This window comes from Talpa occidentalis, unplaced genomic scaffold (assembly GCF_014898055.3).
Source record: "Talpa occidentalis isolate TD23 unplaced genomic scaffold, MPIMG_talOcc4v2.1 talOcc4.13, whole genome shotgun sequence".
In the NCBI taxonomy this organism is placed as follows: domain Eukaryota; kingdom Metazoa; phylum Chordata; class Mammalia; order Eulipotyphla; family Talpidae; genus Talpa; species Talpa occidentalis.
This window is the reverse complement of record NW_023601322.1, coordinates 12,975,062-12,993,537: the sequence shown is the minus strand read 5'-3', so window position 1 is coordinate 12,993,537 and position 18,476 is coordinate 12,975,062. Positions and strand designations below refer to the sequence as shown.

At 37.1% G+C, this 18,476-nt stretch overlaps 1 protein-coding gene across 2 annotated transcripts in view; it reads left to right on the top strand.

Annotated features, from left to right (window-relative positions):
* WDR7 (WD repeat domain 7) overlaps nucleotides 1-18,476 on the top strand; it is a 286,826-nt gene that overhangs the window by 117,437 nt on the left and 150,913 nt on the right. For both annotated transcript variants that reach the window (XM_037508477.2, XM_054694021.1), the window contains one exon: nucleotides 12,408-12,521. In XM_037508477.2, coding sequence (XP_037364374.1) covers nucleotides 12,408-12,521 — 114 coding nt within the window. The remainder of the gene's footprint in view (nucleotides 1-12,407; nucleotides 12,522-18,476) is intronic.

Here is an 18,476-nt window from a genome sequence, read left to right as displayed (position 1 = left end):
CCAGATCTTAATGGAATTGCTTTCAGCTTTTCACCATTGAGAATTATACTGGCTGTTGGCTTCTCATAGATGGCCTTTATGATGTTGAGGTATGTTCCTTGTATCCCAAGAATTTCAAGGGCTTTTATCATGAATGGGTGTTGCACTTTGTCGAAAGCTTTCTCAGCATCTATTGATATTATCATATGGTTTTTATATTTCTTTTTGTTGATGTGTTGGATAACGTTGATTGATTTTCGGATGTTAAACCATCCTTGTGCCCCTGGAATGAATCCAACTTGGTCGTGGTGAATTATCTTATGGATACATTGTTGGATTCTGATAGCTAAAATTTTATTGAGGATTTTTGCATCAGTGTTCATTAGGGAGATTGGCCTATAGTTTTCCTTTTTTGTGTTGTCCTTATTCGGTTTTGGTATTAGTGTAATATTGGCTTCATAGAACGTGTTTGGTATTGTCCCTTCCTTCTCAATTTTTTGGAAGAGTTTGTGAAGGATAGGCACTAATTCGTCTCTGAATGTTTGGTAGAATTCATTTGTAAATCCATCAGGTCCTGGGCTTTTGTTTTTGGGGAGGTTTTTGATTACCATTTCAATTTCGCTGCTTGTAATTGGTCTGTTTAGGTGTTCTATTTCTTCTTTATCTAGCTTTGGGTGATTGTAGAGTTGTAGGAATTTGTCCATCTCCTCTAGATTGTTGAACTTGTTTCCATATAATGTTCATAGTAGTTACTGATTATTCTTTTGATTTCTGCTGTGTCCGTTGTGATTTCTCCTCTTTCATTTATGATCCTGTGTATTTGTGCTTTCTCCCTTTTTCCTTTGTGAGCCTGGCTAGGGGTTTGTCTATTTATTGATTTTTTCAAAGAACCAGCTCTTGGTTTCATTGATCTTTTGGATTGTTTTTTTAGTTTCAATTTCATTTATTTCTGCTTTGGTTTTTATTATTTCTTTTCTTCTACTGGATTTGGGTTTTTTTTGTTGTTCTTTTTCTAGATCTTTGAGCTTCGAGATTAGGTTGTTTCTTTGAGTTCTTTCTTGTTTTTTGATGTGAGCTTCTATTGCTATATATTTTCCTCTTATTACTGCTTTTGCTGCATCCCATACATTTAGGATATTGGTGTCCTCCTTGTCATTCAATTCAAAGAATTTTTTAATTTCTTCTTTGATCTCCTCATTAGTCCAGTGGTCTTCCAGTAGTGTGGCTTTTAATCTCCATGAGGTAGGATAGTTCCTTGCCTTCTTTTTATGATTTATTTCTAGTTTGATGCCTTCGTGGTCAGAAAAGATGGTTGGTATGATTTCAATCTTGGTGTATCTGTTGATGTTTGTCTTGTGCCCCAGTATGTGATCAATCCTGGAGAATGATCCGTGTGCGCTTGAGAAAAATGTGTACTCCGTTTTTTTTGGGTTTAGTGTTCTATAGATGTCTGTTAAGCCCAAATGCTCTAGGTCCTTATTTAGAGCTTTAGTTTCTTTACTTATTTTTTGTCTTGTTGATCTATCCATTGTTGATAGTGGTGTGTTGAAGTCTCCCACTACGTATGTGTTTTCTCTGATGTCTGTTTTCAGAGAGGACAACAGTTGTCTGATATATTTTGGTGCTCTTTCGTTTGGTGAGTATATGTTAATGAGTGTTATTTCTTCTTGAAGTATTGTCCCCTTAATCATAATGTAGTGACCATTGGGGTCTCTTTTTATTTTTTTGAGTTTGAAGTCTGTTTTATCTGATATAAGTATAGCTGTTCCTGCTTTCTTTTTTGGCCCATTTGCTTGTAGGATTGTTTTCTATCCTTTGACTTTGAGCCTATTTTTATCTTTTGTAGCTAAATGTGTTTCCTGGAGACAGCAAAAGGTTGGGTTTTGTTTCTTAATCCAGGCTGCAACTCTGTGTCTTTTTATTGAAGAGTTTAGTCCATTTACATTTAGAGTTAATATTGATATGTTAGCATCTGTATTTGCCATTATGTTTGTCTTTCCTTTGATTTTATTTATTCTTTTAATAACTTTTTTTTTTTTTTTTTTGGTCTTCTTTCGTTGTTATTCGTCCCCTCTGAGGTTCTGGCTTTAGGATTCCTTGTAGTATTTTTTGGAGTGGGGGTTTATTCGTAATGAAATTCCGGAGTTTCTCTTTGTCTGGGAAGGTCCATATTCTTTCTTCATGGAGGAAAGAGAGCTTTGCGGGTTAGAGTATTCTTGGTTGGCATCTGTTTTCTTGGAGTCTGTTGACTATGTCCCTCCACTCTCTCCTTGCCCGTAGTGTTTCTTCAGAGAAGTCTGATGTCAGCCTGATTGGTTTTCCTTTGAATGTTATCTGTTTCTTCCCTCTTGTCAGCTTCATTATTTTTTCCTTGTCCTGGATTCTTGGGAGCTTTACTATTATGTGTCTTGCTGTGTTTTTCCTTTCGTCGTGGAAGTTTGGTGTTCTTCTTGCTTCTTGTATATCAATTTCAGCTCCTTCTTCGCATTTGGGAAGTTCTCTTCAATTATCTCCTGGAATATTTTCTCTGTTCCTACATCTCTCTCCTCTCCTTCTGGAATTCCTATAACTCTTATATTTCCTTTCCTCATGGAGTCAGATAGTTCTCGAAGTCTTTCTTCATTCTTTTTCCTTCGTACTTCTCTTTCCTTTTCTGTTTTGGTTCTTTTTATTTCTGTGTCTTCAAGAGAACTTATTCGTTCTTCCATTTCATCTATTCTGCTTTCCTTGCTTTTCCGGAGTTCTTTAGTTCCTCCATTAATTCTTTGATCTCCTGCATTTCTTTTACTTCCCTCTTTAGGGACTCAATTTCATTCTTCTGACCATTGTTTTCCCTCTTTAGGGACTCAATTTCCTTCTTCTGATCTATCACTTTTTTAATCATGGCAATTTTAAATTCTCTTTCTGGAAGGCTCAGAAGTTCTTCCAAGTTGCTGTCGTTGCAATCTGGGGAGTGGTTTTCTTTTTGTGGTGTGCTTCTTTCCTGAGGAGTTGTTAGGTTGCGTGTGGTTCTTCTACTCCTTACTGTCTGTTTTCTAATTTGTCGTATGCGTTGGGACACTGTGATGCTCGGACTGACTGGCATCTTGGGTGAACTTCTCCGCTCCCCTCTGGCTCTTCCAGGAGCCATCTCTGCCTTCTGGGGGAGCTTTCTGCTGGTTTTAGGCAGTTTTTACTGAAGAAATGTCCCTGTTCTCAAATGGCGAAGCGGGATGCAGTCCCTGCGACTCCGGTTTCAGGCACACTCTTCTGTGCACCCGGTCTGCCCCGGACGTGGGTGCCTGCTCCCTCTGTGGGCTCAGACTGCTGGTCGGAAGGGGCCTGGCGTGGAATAACTTCCCGGCTGGCCACTGCAGAAGCCTTCTGCCCTTTTCAAGCAGTCTTAAGAAATTTCCTGTTCTATCGGGTGTTAGTGACTTTTTTTTCCTGGTCACTAGGTGGCGCCAGAGATCTCTCCTATTGTCCTTGGGGGGCTGTTTTTCGTCCCCCCCACCCCGTGGGACAGGGAACAGAGCGGGAATGGTAGTGTACACCTCAACAGCTTTGGGGTGCTGTGTCTGCCTTGTGCCCCACCGTCGTGGAGAACCCACGCCCCGAATTTTCATGCCCCGGGTCTCAGTTCAAAGCCCTCAGTTCCAGGACGCGGGCTGTAGCCCAGTTCAGTGGCGCAGGAATGGTGCCTTTTGCACTGCTCCCGTGCCCGGGTGCCTGGTTCCTGCTCACTCAGGGAGGGACTGTTATAGGACAGGGAGAGGGGCAGCCCAAACCCCGCAAACCACCCTGTTACAGGACCTTCACTTCAGTGAGGACCTCCGCGCGTCTCCCCGCAAGCCTAGGTCGTCTCCCAAGCCTAGGTCGCAGGCGCGGGGACCTGGGCAGCCGCGATTCAGGTCTGCACTTGCTTTTCAAGCTCCCCGAGCGCGCCGCGTTTCCGCGCCAGCTTACCGGCAGCCCGGGCTGTGTGCGCGTCTCCCGGGGTCTTTGTTCTTCTCTAATGGCGCCCGGAGCCGTTCGCTCACCGCCGCGGTGAATCCTGCAGGGTTCGCCTCAGCTCCCGTTCACGGGGTGTGGTGGCTGCAATAGTTCCTTTCCACTCACAGTCCCGCTTGCTGCATCGTTTGTTCTTGTGGGCCGTTTTGGTTTGTTGTTTTCCTCCTCTCTGCCGGTCGGAGAGTGCCGCCTCTGTGGGCGGGGGAGGGGAGCAGGGTTCTGCGCTTCCCTCCCTTCTGGTCCTCTTTTATGGCCACTTTCTTCTTCGGGTAGTTTGCTGGCGTCACCCGTTTATCTTCCGTGTCCCAGTTCTCACTGGGACCTGCCGCTTTTCCTCCCTATTCACTTTTTTTAATGGGAGATCTTACTCGCAGCGTCTCCTCGCCGCCATGTTGCTCCGCCCCCCTATATAATCCCATTTTTTAAAGCACTTGTCTGTTTTCTGGCATAAACTTGCCCCCTACTCATTTTATGTTTTGACTTCCTTAATCCTAGAGTCAACCATTTCTCCAAGAAGTCCTGGTTTCCTTCAGTGAAGGTATTAGAGACTGGAATTTGATGCTAGGCATGCTTGTTGCTACCTGGATCTCACTGCTTCTAAGCCCTTTAACTGGACAGAACTGGGAAGCGTGGATGTGCATTCTAACCCATGTTTACCTACACATCTGCAGTTGTTTCTCTGTGTCTATCTTAAAGTAGATAAGAATTCAGTTTTCAAAAAAGCAAATAGAGTCAGTTTTCTACCATGATCATATTGTACGGATCCTATATAGCACCTTGGAAATAACCTTTTGTGTCCCCTTTGAATCAATCCCAACCCCACCCACTTCAATCCTTGGCAACCTCTCATCTGCTCTCTGTCCTCATTTTTTGCCTTTTCTAGATTTCATGTAAGTAGAATCATAAAACATGTAGCTTTTTTATGTTTAGTTTCTTTTACTTGCAAAATATATTAAGATTCATCCATGTTGTTATGTGAATTGGAAGTTCATGCCTTTCTGTTGCTAAGCAATGTTCCATTCAATGTCTGTACCAAGGTTTATCTGCTCACCTGTTTAAGCACATTTGGATTGTTTCCAGGTTTTGGTAGTTATGAATAAATTGCAGTAATTATTCATGTTTAGAATTTTGCATGAACGTAAGAACTGACTTGGGCAAATACCTAGAATTAGAATCACTAAGTCATATGGTAAGTATGAATTTAGTTATAAAAATATGCTAAACTGTTTTCCAAAGTTTGGTGTTGTTAGTTTTTGTTTTGTTTTTTTATGTTTAGGCATTTTAAGATGTATGTAGTGATATATTACCCTGATTTTAATTTGCATTTCCCTAATGATTAATGATGTTGAGCATGTTTTCACACGATTATTTGCCATCATGTCTCTTCTTTGGGGAAATATCTATTGAAGTCTTCTGCCCACTATTTTTTTTATCAGGTTTCCGATTTTGTTATTGTTGACTCTTAAGAGTTTTTTATGTATAACTGGGTAAAAATCCTTTAACTGATAGCAATTTTCAAATATTTTCTTTCAGACTGTAACTTCCTTTCATCTTCTTAACAATGTCATCTACAGAACACAAGCTGAATTTTGATAAAGTCCAATTGATCACTTTTTCCTTTCATGACTCATGTTTTTGGTGTTATATCTAAAAAGTCAGTGACAAGTTTTAAATTTTTTAAATTTATTTATGCATACAGGAACTGGGGTGTAGGTGTAGGCCAGAGGTGGGGGAGGTGAGAGGATTCACCAGAGACAGAGTGAGGAGCAGGACAGGCAGACCTAATGAAATACACTGCTGAGGGGAGCAGCAGGCGAGACAGGAGAGGTCTGCTGCGCCATGAGGGTAGCTCACTATCTGGGGATTGAACTCAGGCAATAGCGGTAATAGCGCTGATACTCAACCCCAAGGCCACCAGGAGGCCCAATCATTGGCAAACTTGAAATCATATAGATTTTCTCTTTTCTTCTAGAAGGCTTACAGCTTTGCATTTATCTTATGACCTAGTCTCTGCATTAATTTCTATATGTAAGTAGCATTCTTGCTTGTTTCATCTTTTTCTAGCATATACTATGTCTTCTAGGTCATCAACTGACTATCTGTACTTAACACATCTGATGAGTTTTACTTAAAGTCTCACATGCCACTTATTTGTTTACTGTCCATACTTATCACTTCTTATGAGTTACATCACCCACCGTAATATTTTTCTCTTTATCTATTAAAAAACTGAATATACTCAAAAGTGAAGTAATAGTACTTCACAATGTTTAAGTTATTACTGTGGGAAATTGTTGGAATGTCACAAATGCCTTCTGATGTGATCTTGTAGCATATTGTTGCCAATTAAAGTGTCATCTGCTAGGTTAATAAAACAAGATTCCTGTGTCTTTATTTTTGGATCAATTATTCAATGTGTGTTAAGAGAGTAAGAGGTCAAAAGTCTTTCTACGTTTCTGTGTCTATGTGTATGTAGCTATTCAAAATTATCATAATTGGAAGTAACAGAAGTAATCAAAAGATAAATTGGTTCTTTGAAATGTGATTATTCTAAGTGTTTTTGACTTCAAGTGGCTTATATATAAACAGATGTCATAAGAGATCAGCAAATGTAGTTGTAAAAGGAATGAAGTGATGATTTATTACATCGGATGCTTTATAAAAGATAATAAATATCATCAAATAGCATATTGAATATTGAAGGTAGTAAAGTGTCTCTGAATATTGAATATTAAAGATATTATCATTTTATTGAGGTAACATTGATTTACAACATTATAAATGACTGAGACGTGTAGGATCACCCCCTTCTGGTGTTGTTACCACACCACCAGGCCCACCAGCCAAACACCCATATTTGTCCACCATAGTCCCTTATGCTTCCTCCCCACTTTGGTGTTTCATCAGCTGCCACTCTGGTACTTTCTGCTTGTATAGGTCAAACTACTGCTTTTCTAATCATACAGCTGCTTCTGGTTCTGCATAATCTGAATTCCCAGAATAGTCTGATGATGACAAAGACAATTGTAGGGTTCTTCTTACTTACCCTCGCATCTCAAGTATTAAAGTTGAGGGATCCAAGTCATATGGTTTTAAAGTCATTGGCCTTGTTACTATCTCCATTTTTCAGTTCTTCCAAATCATTGTTCACATTGCTTCAGGAAAAAGCTTTCTAGAACAAAAATCAACTTGTTTCTTATGCTTGTATTTTTTTACTGAGTCCCCCAAGACCTCACCTCACATGTGAACTTCTTGAAAGATAAGGCTGTGTCTCTGGTACCTGTCATGGCCTTCATCCACAGTAACCAGGGTGTTCCATGGGTGGTAAAGGTAATATGGGAATTCTGCATGCAGCCCTGTCTTCATTTCTCTACTGACTTTGTTGTATTCATGGACAGTGCCTGCCTTTCTCTCATCAGCTCTCTCCCATCTTTTCAGACTCAGCCAAATCTTAACTTCCTTATTCTAAAGCTGTTCTTTGCCGTAGTTTCCCTTTTCTCAATTCTATACCAACTAATTGTTATTATAGAGAAGAATACACTTCACATACTGTATTTACTTAGGGCACTGTGTTTATTACCACTTGGTGGTGTAACTTCTGCCTGGGTAATCCTAGCAAAAAAAAAAAGAAAAGAGAAGAAAATCCATAAGGGATTTCAAAGGTGCTTTCTTATCCAGGAGAACATACTCTTTGCAGTTCTGTGATCTATAATTCTGCTTATCATTTGGGTTTCTAAATCAGCCAGAGGTTATAATTTTAACTTTGTGCTTTAGTATAGTTGTGTCAAGATAGATTTGCCTTTGTTTCTCAACATGTTGTGGGTTGCACAATAAATCTTTGTTTTATTGTGTCTTGTGAAACCAAAATTGGTGTTGAGTCAGCTCATAGCCTGCAAATCAAACAGAAATCTTTGAAAAAGTGCATGCAATGAATTAAAAGTATTAGGTGTGATTTTTGCCATGGATCATTTTCAGGTTCTTGTTGGGGAAGTAGAATAATAAAGCTTTATACTCTCACATTAATAGTCTATGGGTACAATATACTTCCTATATGTGCCTTCTACTCCTTGTATAATTTTCAGCTTTTCTTTTGTTCTTTTCAGAATTATTTATCATTTCATTGTATGAGAGCTGTTTTCTAAAAAAAAAAAAAAGCTAATTAGGAAAAATAGATTTCATTTCTTTAAATATAAAGAGCAAAACTCATGTTACCAATTGACTTCTATTCATATTCATACTTGAAGACATTTTGCTCATTTTTTTAACTATCTTTTACATTTCTCTAGTTGCTTTATGGCCTTCACTAAATGAATTTGTTTTAGATAAATTGCAATGTTCCTAATCAGAATAAGGGATAAAAATTCTCAGCATTTCTTGAAGGAAGACTTTTTTCCTAGACATCTATACTGTTATATTTTATATTTTTGTGATGTTATGGAAAGAAAAGTGGATACTGTGTCTTTAATGGAAAGCAAAAGGTTATCTTTCTCTGGCCTTTGTGTGTATGTGCTGATGTGGATGTAGGCAGCCAGACAGGCAATGTGTGCAGAGAGACTAGGGAACCGGCTGCGGATCGATACAAGTGGTGTGAAGTGAATTAATGTGAGGCAGACCGTCTGTCTGTCACAGGCATTGCGGGGAATGTGGGGTAGCATGGTCAGTCACTGCAGAGATCTGCTTCCAATAAATTTAAGCCTCCTGCCTGAAATAAACTCTAGATTCATGCATTCTCCCTTCCTGATTGTGAAATTTTACTTTATTCAAAATAAATGTCCATATCAAGTTATTGCCCCTAGTGTACTTTAATTGGACTGCTGGAAAACCACAGTTGTGAGAAACTGATAAAATAAAAATACCTGCTATTCTTTTAGCTCCATTTTTCAATCTCAGTGGATATCTGTATTACTATGGGAATGAGAACATAATGTGTTAATATTTATAAATATTCTGGTGGGGCTTTTCTTTCAGAGTCCTAACAGTCTTGTTTATCATGTCCATCTAATCGTCAATAAAATAAAATTATAATGATCTCAAATGGTTTTGTATTGCAATGTTTGTTTGACTGTGTTTTAAATTTTACTCTTAAAATTTAGCATTTAATCTTTGATTATTAACTTAATCACATGCACTGAAGTCTTCTGAGTTCATATGATTTATTACTACTCAGATATTACTAGCCAGTAAGAAAAAATGTTCATAGAGGTAATGGATATGCTTTTGAAAGATAATTTTTAGAATGATGTACCTGGTTTTATTGGTAGGGGAGACAAGTGCAGTATTAATCCATTGATTTTGAAAATTGTATTTCCATATTTACATTTTAAAATGCTTTTCTAAAGTAATTTAAAGTATTTATACAGAAATGGTGTGTGTGTATAGATAGATAGATAGATAGATAGATAGATAGATAGATAGATAGATAGATAGATAGATAGATAGATAGATCACTTACAGTGAACAGTGATTGGCGTGTTTAGAAGTCTAGACGGGGGCCTCCCCGGTGGCTCAGTGGTTGAGTGCTGGGTTGTGAAGCTGCCCGCAGCCTCTGCAGCGCCGGTTCAATCCCCGGCTGCTCCCTGGCCACCAGAGGAGGGTCCCACAGGGCGCGCAGACCTCTCCTGCCGCCCTCTGCTCCCCTCAGCAGTGTACTTCAGTCTGCTTGCTCTGCTCCCCCATCTGGCTCTGGTGAATTCTCTCACCCTCCTGCACTTCTGACTGTACCCAGTGCTTGTATAAATAAATAAAAATAAATCGCTTAAAAAAAAAAAAAGAAGTCTAGACGGCATGGAGAGCTCATAATAGACTTCCCATCTTCTATTTCCTATCTGTGTTGCTACCCACAGCCCGCCCCCTCCCCGTTCACTGCCTTGTCCAATCTTACTCAGACCTGGATTTTTTGCACCATTCTATGTATTCCCTTTTTCCTCCTGGTTCACAGTGTAGAGCCCATGTAGAAGTATCTGTTGTCTGGCATAATGGACACTCATTTTTGTTTGTTTATTTATTAAAATTTATTTATGCATGTAAGAACTGGGGTACAGGCCAGAGGTGCGGGGGGTGAGAGGATTCACCAGAGACAGAGTGGGGAACAGAACAGGCGGATTGACTGAACTACACTGCTGAGGGGAGCATTGGGCGAGTCAGGAGAGGTCTGCTGCGCCATGTGGGTGTCTCCTGGGCCAGGGATTGAACTCATGCTTCAGTGGTTGCGGATAGCTTCATAGGTTGTGTCTTAACCCCTTGAGCCACCAGGGAGGCCCTGGACACTTGTTTTTGGACTTTGTGAACTTTGTATTTAGGAACTAATTAGTGTAGTCGTATCTTTCCATTTTTTTCCCATCTCTTTTTATTGTGTTTCTTTGTTGTCTTTATCTTTATAATCTCTTTATCATTCCTTTTTATTGAATATTTTTCCCAAAGTATATACTGCTATTTTCTTGTATATTTAAATAGCATAATTTGTCATGCAAATTTGAAGATATTAATTTTATTCAAGATGGATTTTTTGAACTTTTATGAGATGTTCATTGCTGTCAAATATTCTGAGGACACTCAGAAAGTAAATAAGTCTCAGATTTTAGAATGTAGTTTGACACAGAGATCATTTACATCAAATACCTAAGAAAATAGTAAAGTATCCCCATATTATTAATCGACAGCATTTACAATCTTGACAATCAAATATGCCAGGAACTGATGCTTCCATACTAGCACGTTCTACATGGACATTTCCTTTTATTTTTCAATCTCAATAAGATTTCATCATTTTGTTGACAGTGGATTGTGATAAAGTGTTTTTTCTGCTTCAAAAAGTTTAGTATTTTATACTAGGAAGAAAGTAAAATATATTTTTCTGGCTTTTGTGTTTCATTGAGAATATCATTGCATTCTGGCATAATCCTCAATTTTCTTTAGTGACAGTGATATAGTACCTTCTGCTGTATCTTTTTTTAAAGGTAGGCTTATTGAGGTATAGTTTATATATAGTAAAATTCCTATTGTTGATACACAATTCTATGAGTTTTAATCAAATGTGGATGGTCATGTACCCACTTCCACAACCAACTATAGATTATTTTACTGTTCTAAGATATTTGCTCCTACTGCTTTGTAGTCAATCCACTCACCACACCCTTAGCCTCTGGCAACTGTTGATTTGATTTATATCCTAAAGTTTTGCCTTTTACAGAAGATCTGCTGTAATATCTGCCTATTATCATAAGGTAGTAGTATAGCATCTAACTAAATAATGTAAAAAGAGCTGAGTGATGGCTGGGAATTCTACAAAATGTTTTTTCCTCCTTTTGAGGATAATGATTGGCATGCTTTAAGGATTAAATAACGGTTCTTGTAGTAATTTGTCTCCCCATTCTCAGTATCTCTTACCTTTTATATCTTCCAACAAAGGTTAGGGATCAGATGTATTTTGTTACAATTCCATTGCCCACTTTGGCTGAAGTTAGGATATTTAGTTGATCTTTGAAAAAAAAATACTAATCCAAATTAATCTTTTTATTAATTGGTACCAAAATAACCCAGAAATTTTGATGCTAATCATAATAGAAGGAGTTAACAAATATGATTAAACTCAAGAATATGTTTTTTTTTTTTTAATGGAAAGGAACATTCCTTCTTGCTAACCCAAGAAAATATTCATGGTGAATTTTGTTTTATTACATAAATGTTTTCTGTGGCCCTATATCTCCCTTTTTCCTTCAGCTATGTGGCTGTATATGTATCAGGAGAGTACACAGAAATGGCATGGATGCCTTGACTGATCTCGGACATTAGAAAAGCAAATTTTTTAAAATATTTTATTTTATATATTTTACATCATTTTTCATTTTTGCACAATGTATGCTTTTTCATCTTGGTTATATTCCCCAGGCAATTCCCACCCCCCCTTATTTTGACCCTAATCCCTCCTCCCCTCCTCCAGTGTGTCTCTGGTTTATAGTTGCTTATTGCTGTTGATTTTTACTTTATTATAATTAGGCTTTTTCCTGGTCCCTTATTTAGGTTTTCTAAATTCCTGCTATGAGTGAGGCCATCCGGTAGAAAAGCAAACTTTTTAAGACAGCTTTATTGAAATAATTCACATGCCATTAAATTCACCCTTGAAAGTATATAATTCAGAGTTGTACAGTCATTTCAGAACCTTTTCTTCACCCCAAAAGAAAATTCTGTGCCCATTACTATCACTCTCCATTTCCCCGTTCCTCTTGCCCTAGACAATCAGAGATGTACTTTCTGTGTCTATAGATTTGCCTGTCCAAGACTTCTCATATACGTGGAATCATACAGCTTGTAGTGTTTTGTGACTTTAAAATGTGGTATGCTAATATATTCTCTTATTCATCAGTTGATGGGTATTACATAGTGGTCTGCCTTTCTTTTAATTTTTCTAAACTAAACCTTTTAACTCCTATTTGTTCTAGCTGGAGTTTCAGCAGAAGCCATGCAGACTATCAGCACTGCTCCAGATACCTCAGGGCCAGAAGCCAAAGTCCAGGAGGAAGAGCATGATCTTGTAGATGATGACATCACAACTGGTAAGCGTGCCCATCGTGAACATAATCTCGATGAGCTTTGTCCAATATTTGAAACATGCTTTAAGGTTATGTATAGTGGAGCTAAGTAGAGGTGTTGATGGACAGATTGGAAACTTGTGTTCATGGAGTGTTTACTTTGATGAGAGTCTCGAGGAGTGTGCTTTTTGATCTTGAAGTGTAAAGAAGTGTAATTGTTTATTTGTCCAGGTTTTGCTCATTGTTGCTATTATCACAAATATGCTGGTTGTGCATTAGTTTTTCTAGAGACCTTCTAATTCAAAGCTGGCATCACTACTAAAGCATTGGCACATGTAGAGGAACACTCTTGCTATGGAAGATTTTGTAATTACAGAGCAAACTGAAGGATAGTGACATTGTAATAGCAATACATGCAATACAAGCTGCATAAGGAAACTTACAGGTAGTCTTTGTACTTGTACTGTAGAAACAAATGCTGCTTTTTAAAGTTCTTTACATTGTTAGTTATTGGACATTCTTACCTGCATTATTATCACATGACCAGGCATTATATGAAGTTTAAGGAAGTTTAAGGACATACCACATACCAAACATGACTCCAGTCTATCTTTTTATAAACTTAAGGTATTTTCAGTTACTGGGTCTCCAAGTGAATTCAGTTCAATTTCTTTTAATACAGAGGATAAAACCAAGCTGCTGTTAAGAATGATAAACTCTTGATTTTAGTGTAGATGATTAAAATGTAAAATCTGAACATGTAAATCTCTATTGACAAACACAATAATTAATAGTAATAATTAAAAAGAATCATACCCAGAAATAACAGGAAAAGTTTCTTTGTGATGGTAAAATTTTTAACAAAAATTAAAGGTAGAAGAACAATAGGGCACTTTTTATCTTTTAAAGCCATGTGAGCTCTGTGACATAGGTTCTTAACTGGTATCACCTGAATGCTTTGAAAATTTCTTCACTGGGAAAAATAGTCAAGGGATCCTAATGATCTCCCTTGAAAATTTACAAATTCTATATTTAAAAACCTCTAGCCTTGTCCCACTGCTGCACGTAAGTAGTTGACTAAGTTGGGCAGCATCTGATTTTCAGAAAAATGAGATGATGGTGAGGCTACTACTTGTCAGCCTTTAATCCTGTTTAATGTGTTAGTACGTTTTTTTTTTTTTTAATCATTCAATGTAAGTATAAATCATCTCAAAAGCTTACAAGTTTTTTCTTTCAATACCTACTAAAGGAAATTCATTTGTAGATTTTATGACTAGTTTTCCTAATTCAATTTTCATTGCCTTTTTTATATTCTTATAGATATTTTTTGGTATGCTTTCATTCCCAATAAAGTTAAAGGTCTTCTAGTCTATAAAAGTATTGGTTTATTCATTGAGAAAAGAAGTTGCCTTGACAACAGTAGAATAACTCAATTTGCATCCTGAAATAAAGCTGAATTTTTGAACACTCAAGTTAGCCTTATTAAATTAATCCATTAAAATTTTGAATTATGAACTACCAAAGTCATTACAACACATGACTGTGTTTTTATTTATCTTTTAAAGAAATCAAGAAGCAAAAAAGGAAAATTTAGTTTGGAGGGTCAATTAATATCACACAGACTGTATTTTAATCTGTAAGAAGTTCATTTAAACATGTGTGGCAAATGGCTTTTATCAGTTGATTTATTCATTTCATGCCATGGGTACTAGAGGCAAGAATGTTCAATACCCAGAGAATTTAAATAACTAAAAAAGGCTTCCTTAACACGTTGTCAAAGCAACTGGCTTGCTGCAGCCAGCAGATCGTTTGGGTTACCTTTAGATTCTGTGACTTGATTAAGATGTGGTATAGATTTTTGTGAGGGTTTAGAAGAAAATCATATTTCTTTTTATTGACTAGAATCCTATATAAATTGCATTATGAAAAATATGGTAGATGTATGAGAGAAACCTGATTCAAGCACAATAATCTTATTTTGGGATAACCAGCACTGTAAAGTACAAATACTACAAAAGGCTAGACTGGCCAGTTTAGCTATTAGTCTGAACGATTGGGGTGGTTAATTTTTTCACAGTTGTTTAAAGAGAATCCCTCCAGGAATATCTCCTTATAAAATAGACAGATTATATTATGACATTAATATGTCCCTGTATTTTGAATGATTTTTGTGCATGTGGAAGCTATATTAAGTTGATCCATAAAGTTGTATTTTATATTTGCACTAATCTGGGACTTAATTCTTCAGTTCACTTAATTAAATGTTCTGACCAAGATAGCAATTAAAATCGGAAGTATAATTTAGTACTTCTACTATACTCAGAATAACCATTTTTGAAATTTTCCTTTTGGGTGAGAATGATCCAGGCACGAATGGTATCTGAGCCGACCAGGCTTGGTTAGTGTTTGCCTTATAAAAGTAAAGGAGTGTGGGATAAAGCTGTCTAAGTGTTGGCTATGATCAATTGGAACTAATTAAATTTATTTGAAATGAGGAGGCTTAACTGGAAGAGAACAGCTGGAAAAACTGGGAAGAAAAAAATTGAGTCTTGATTGAGACAATTTAAACCTTCACCCTGTCATTTAAAAAATATGCCGCAGCTTCTTGCTATATCTCTCTTTTTAAAGCTAATATCTATTGATCGGCTCTGCAGAGTAATGCCAGTGTGCTGTGGTCAACGCACAGGCTCCGTTTTACTTAGCGTTCTGTCTTAAGGTTCACCAAGTTCTTGGCTTTAACCACATGTCTTAAATTACACCTCAAAGCCATATTGGGCTTTTATATTTTTGCAGATTAACATTATTTTTATGTAGAAAAAATATTAAAACCCACTCCACTTTTTTTATATGTACAATGTAAGTGGGAAATATTCTTTCTTTTTCAATGGAATTGTTTTAGGTTTTGCAGTACTCTGTATAGATAAAATCTGTTTCAACAACACTAGTAGTATTTTCTTTAAAGCAACATGAATGGCATTAAGGTTGCTTCTAGATTATAATTTTAGAGTTTCATGAATATTACCCTGTACATTCATGTTTACTTTTGTATGTATATATATATTTTAATTTTTAGTATTAAAATTAAATGGTTATGTAGAGATATAATCAATACCTATAAATAAAGACAAATACTGGATAATTTCACTCATGGATTATAGAGAAGCAAAACAAAGGAATTGGCAAAAATAAACCAAAACAAACCCTAGAAATATGACTGTGGAATCAAGGCTGCTATAGGGGAGGGGATAAAGCAGGGAGTACCCCAATGATCTAGGCTAAATGGTGTGTGGGTTCTTCGGTGGTGGGTTTGATGTGGTGACATATATCTGAGGAGGTGTGTGCCTAGTCCCCTAAGTCATACACAGTAGTATAAATCAGTGTTACCTCAATAAAAAATAAAAGTGAAAAAGGGAGAGAAAAAAATGTGTTCTTATATTCATTTTGATATTAACAGGTCATAATTATAGTAATGGAATAATATTAACAGAATAAATCTCACTAAAAACTGTCATACACAGAAAACATTCTAGATATAATCTGTTTTCTATCCTTCTGAGGGTTATACTGCAGTGTCCTACCTCTTGTTCAATATAGCAAGGACACAAATTGACCGCATAATAGCGATAAAGGGTCAAGAGTCACTGACATTGTCAAAAAGAAACAGCTTGATACTAGATCAGCAGCACAGTTGACAGAGTCAACAGCTTACAACGCAAGCAGCAGTGATATATGAATCTTGGATGGTTGTGTTGACTGTTTTTGTTGGATTTTTTTAAAAAATAAAAAAATTTAAAGTTGAGAAATCATGTGGAAAAAAGAAAAAACAGGAAAGGGTAAGAGAAATTGAAGTGATATCAATTGACAACTTACTATGTACCAAGCACTTAACACTTGACTCTTGCAGCATGTCTTTGAAGTGGATACTAGTATTTTTCAAGATGGATAGATGAGGAAACAAGCCGAGAGAGGTTACTTTTATAAGGTCACATACTTAACAAGTGATAAATCTGGGAATGAAAATGAGTAGTGCCTGATTTCCAAGCTGATAGGTGGTCAGAAGCACCACCCCATGCTGCCTCACTTCTTAAATTTATTGAACTTTGGCACATTTTCATCATCTTCTGAAATGTGAGGTGACGTCACAGTCTACCTTTATTGCCTGTATTATCAGGCAAAAGCTTATTACTTGCAGGTTATCTTATTGAAAATGCAAATCTGTTACTCTAAATTTAGACCTGCAGATCATTTCCTTTAGGAAAAAAAAGAATTTTAAAAAATTCTTTAAATTTTCAGCTATCGTGTAGGGCTACTATAAGACTGTAAATATAGTGCTCATTATTAAGCAGTTATTGCATGCATGTAAAATGAAATGTTCATTTGTTCTGTCTGGATTTGTGAAGTCATCAATGTGAAAGTGACACTTTAGCGTATATTCATACACTGAAATCAACATGCTAGTGTATTAAGCTAGAATTGAAAAGGATATGTAGTCTGAGACTATTGATTTGTGCATTTTATCTTTCACTAACGGCCCTCTTCATAAAATGTTTATATGTTTGTTTTGACTGAAAGATAGGAAATTCACCCTGTTCAAGTGCAGCTATGTTCTACAGGACAAAATTTGAAACATGTATTCAGAAATCCATATACTTTTCCAGTACAGCGTCAGAGGCCTTATACTTACTAAACTAGAACAAGATTATTACATCACACCCTGTCCATTTGTCTTTCTGTAATTTTTAATTAACAGTCTGAAAAGTAGTCCTAGCTCTATGTGAGTTTTAAATCATTTGTTGTACATTACCACTACCCCTGTTTTTGACTTCAGAACGGGAGATACCATAAAATATAATTTCCTATATTATGGTTTGGGGTAGTTATGAATCACTAAAGATATGGTTTATTTACTATGCAGTTTTCATGAAAACAGACATTAAGAAAAGTAAAAATGTGGATTTCATTTTTCTGAATAATATGTGTCATTTCAAATTTACCTTTCCATATATTTTTTTAAATATGGATAAAGAAAATGTAAATTTAAATGTTTTTTTCCATGATAAGTGTTTGACACTCAGCTTTAGTTGTATGTTGACATGAATGTCATAATACAGTAAAAATGATAGCTAATTCATTTTATTTAATCATACCTTTCCTTTGGGTGATTTGCTTTCCCTTTGCTTTTAACTACTACTACATGTTAATGACTAACAAATCTGATCTCCTTTTAGCTCTTGTTCTCTCAAATTAATGTCTTTCTGCCTGAATCCTTTAAATGCCATGTCCTAAATCAGCTGATATTACTTCCTAAAACTTATCTCCTTTTATAGTCATATCTCATTTATAGCATCATCATTAACCTCCAACATCCCGAACTAGAGACCCAGGAAAAATCGTGACGCCCCACTTTCCAACAATGTCCCCATGTCGTTGGTGCCAGTTCTTGTAAATGCACCTCTTAAATGTCTCCCAGTGATTCTTCTCTTCTCCATTTCCACTGAGAACACCTAGGTCCAGACATTTTATCTCCTTTAGATTCTCCTTTAGATTCTCTATGTCTCTGTCACCATTTCAATGCTCCGCTGCAGTTCCTGTCTTCCATTACCCTGAGAGTTTCAGAAGCCAGTTCATGCCCCGCTCACTTCTATTAACTGCTGCTTAATGGCTTCCCATTGATGACAACATAAGCCCCAACACCTAAGCAAGACATCTAGGGCCCTTCAAAGATGGGCCTCCACATGTAGCTTCAAGTGTAAAACAGCAACGCTGACCTGGCTTTCCCAGAGTGCCCTGCTCTTTCCTGACTTGTGCTTTGCACGTGCCCCTCCACCTTCCCGTCTCACACGGACTCTGAAGGATCCCTTCAAACCCAGCTTGAATGTCCCATTTTCCCGAAGCCCCTCTGGATCCCCTCATGTAAGGTCTCCTACTTCATTGTGTGCACTTCTGCTGCCGTGCTCGGTGGTATTGCTAAGTGACCGT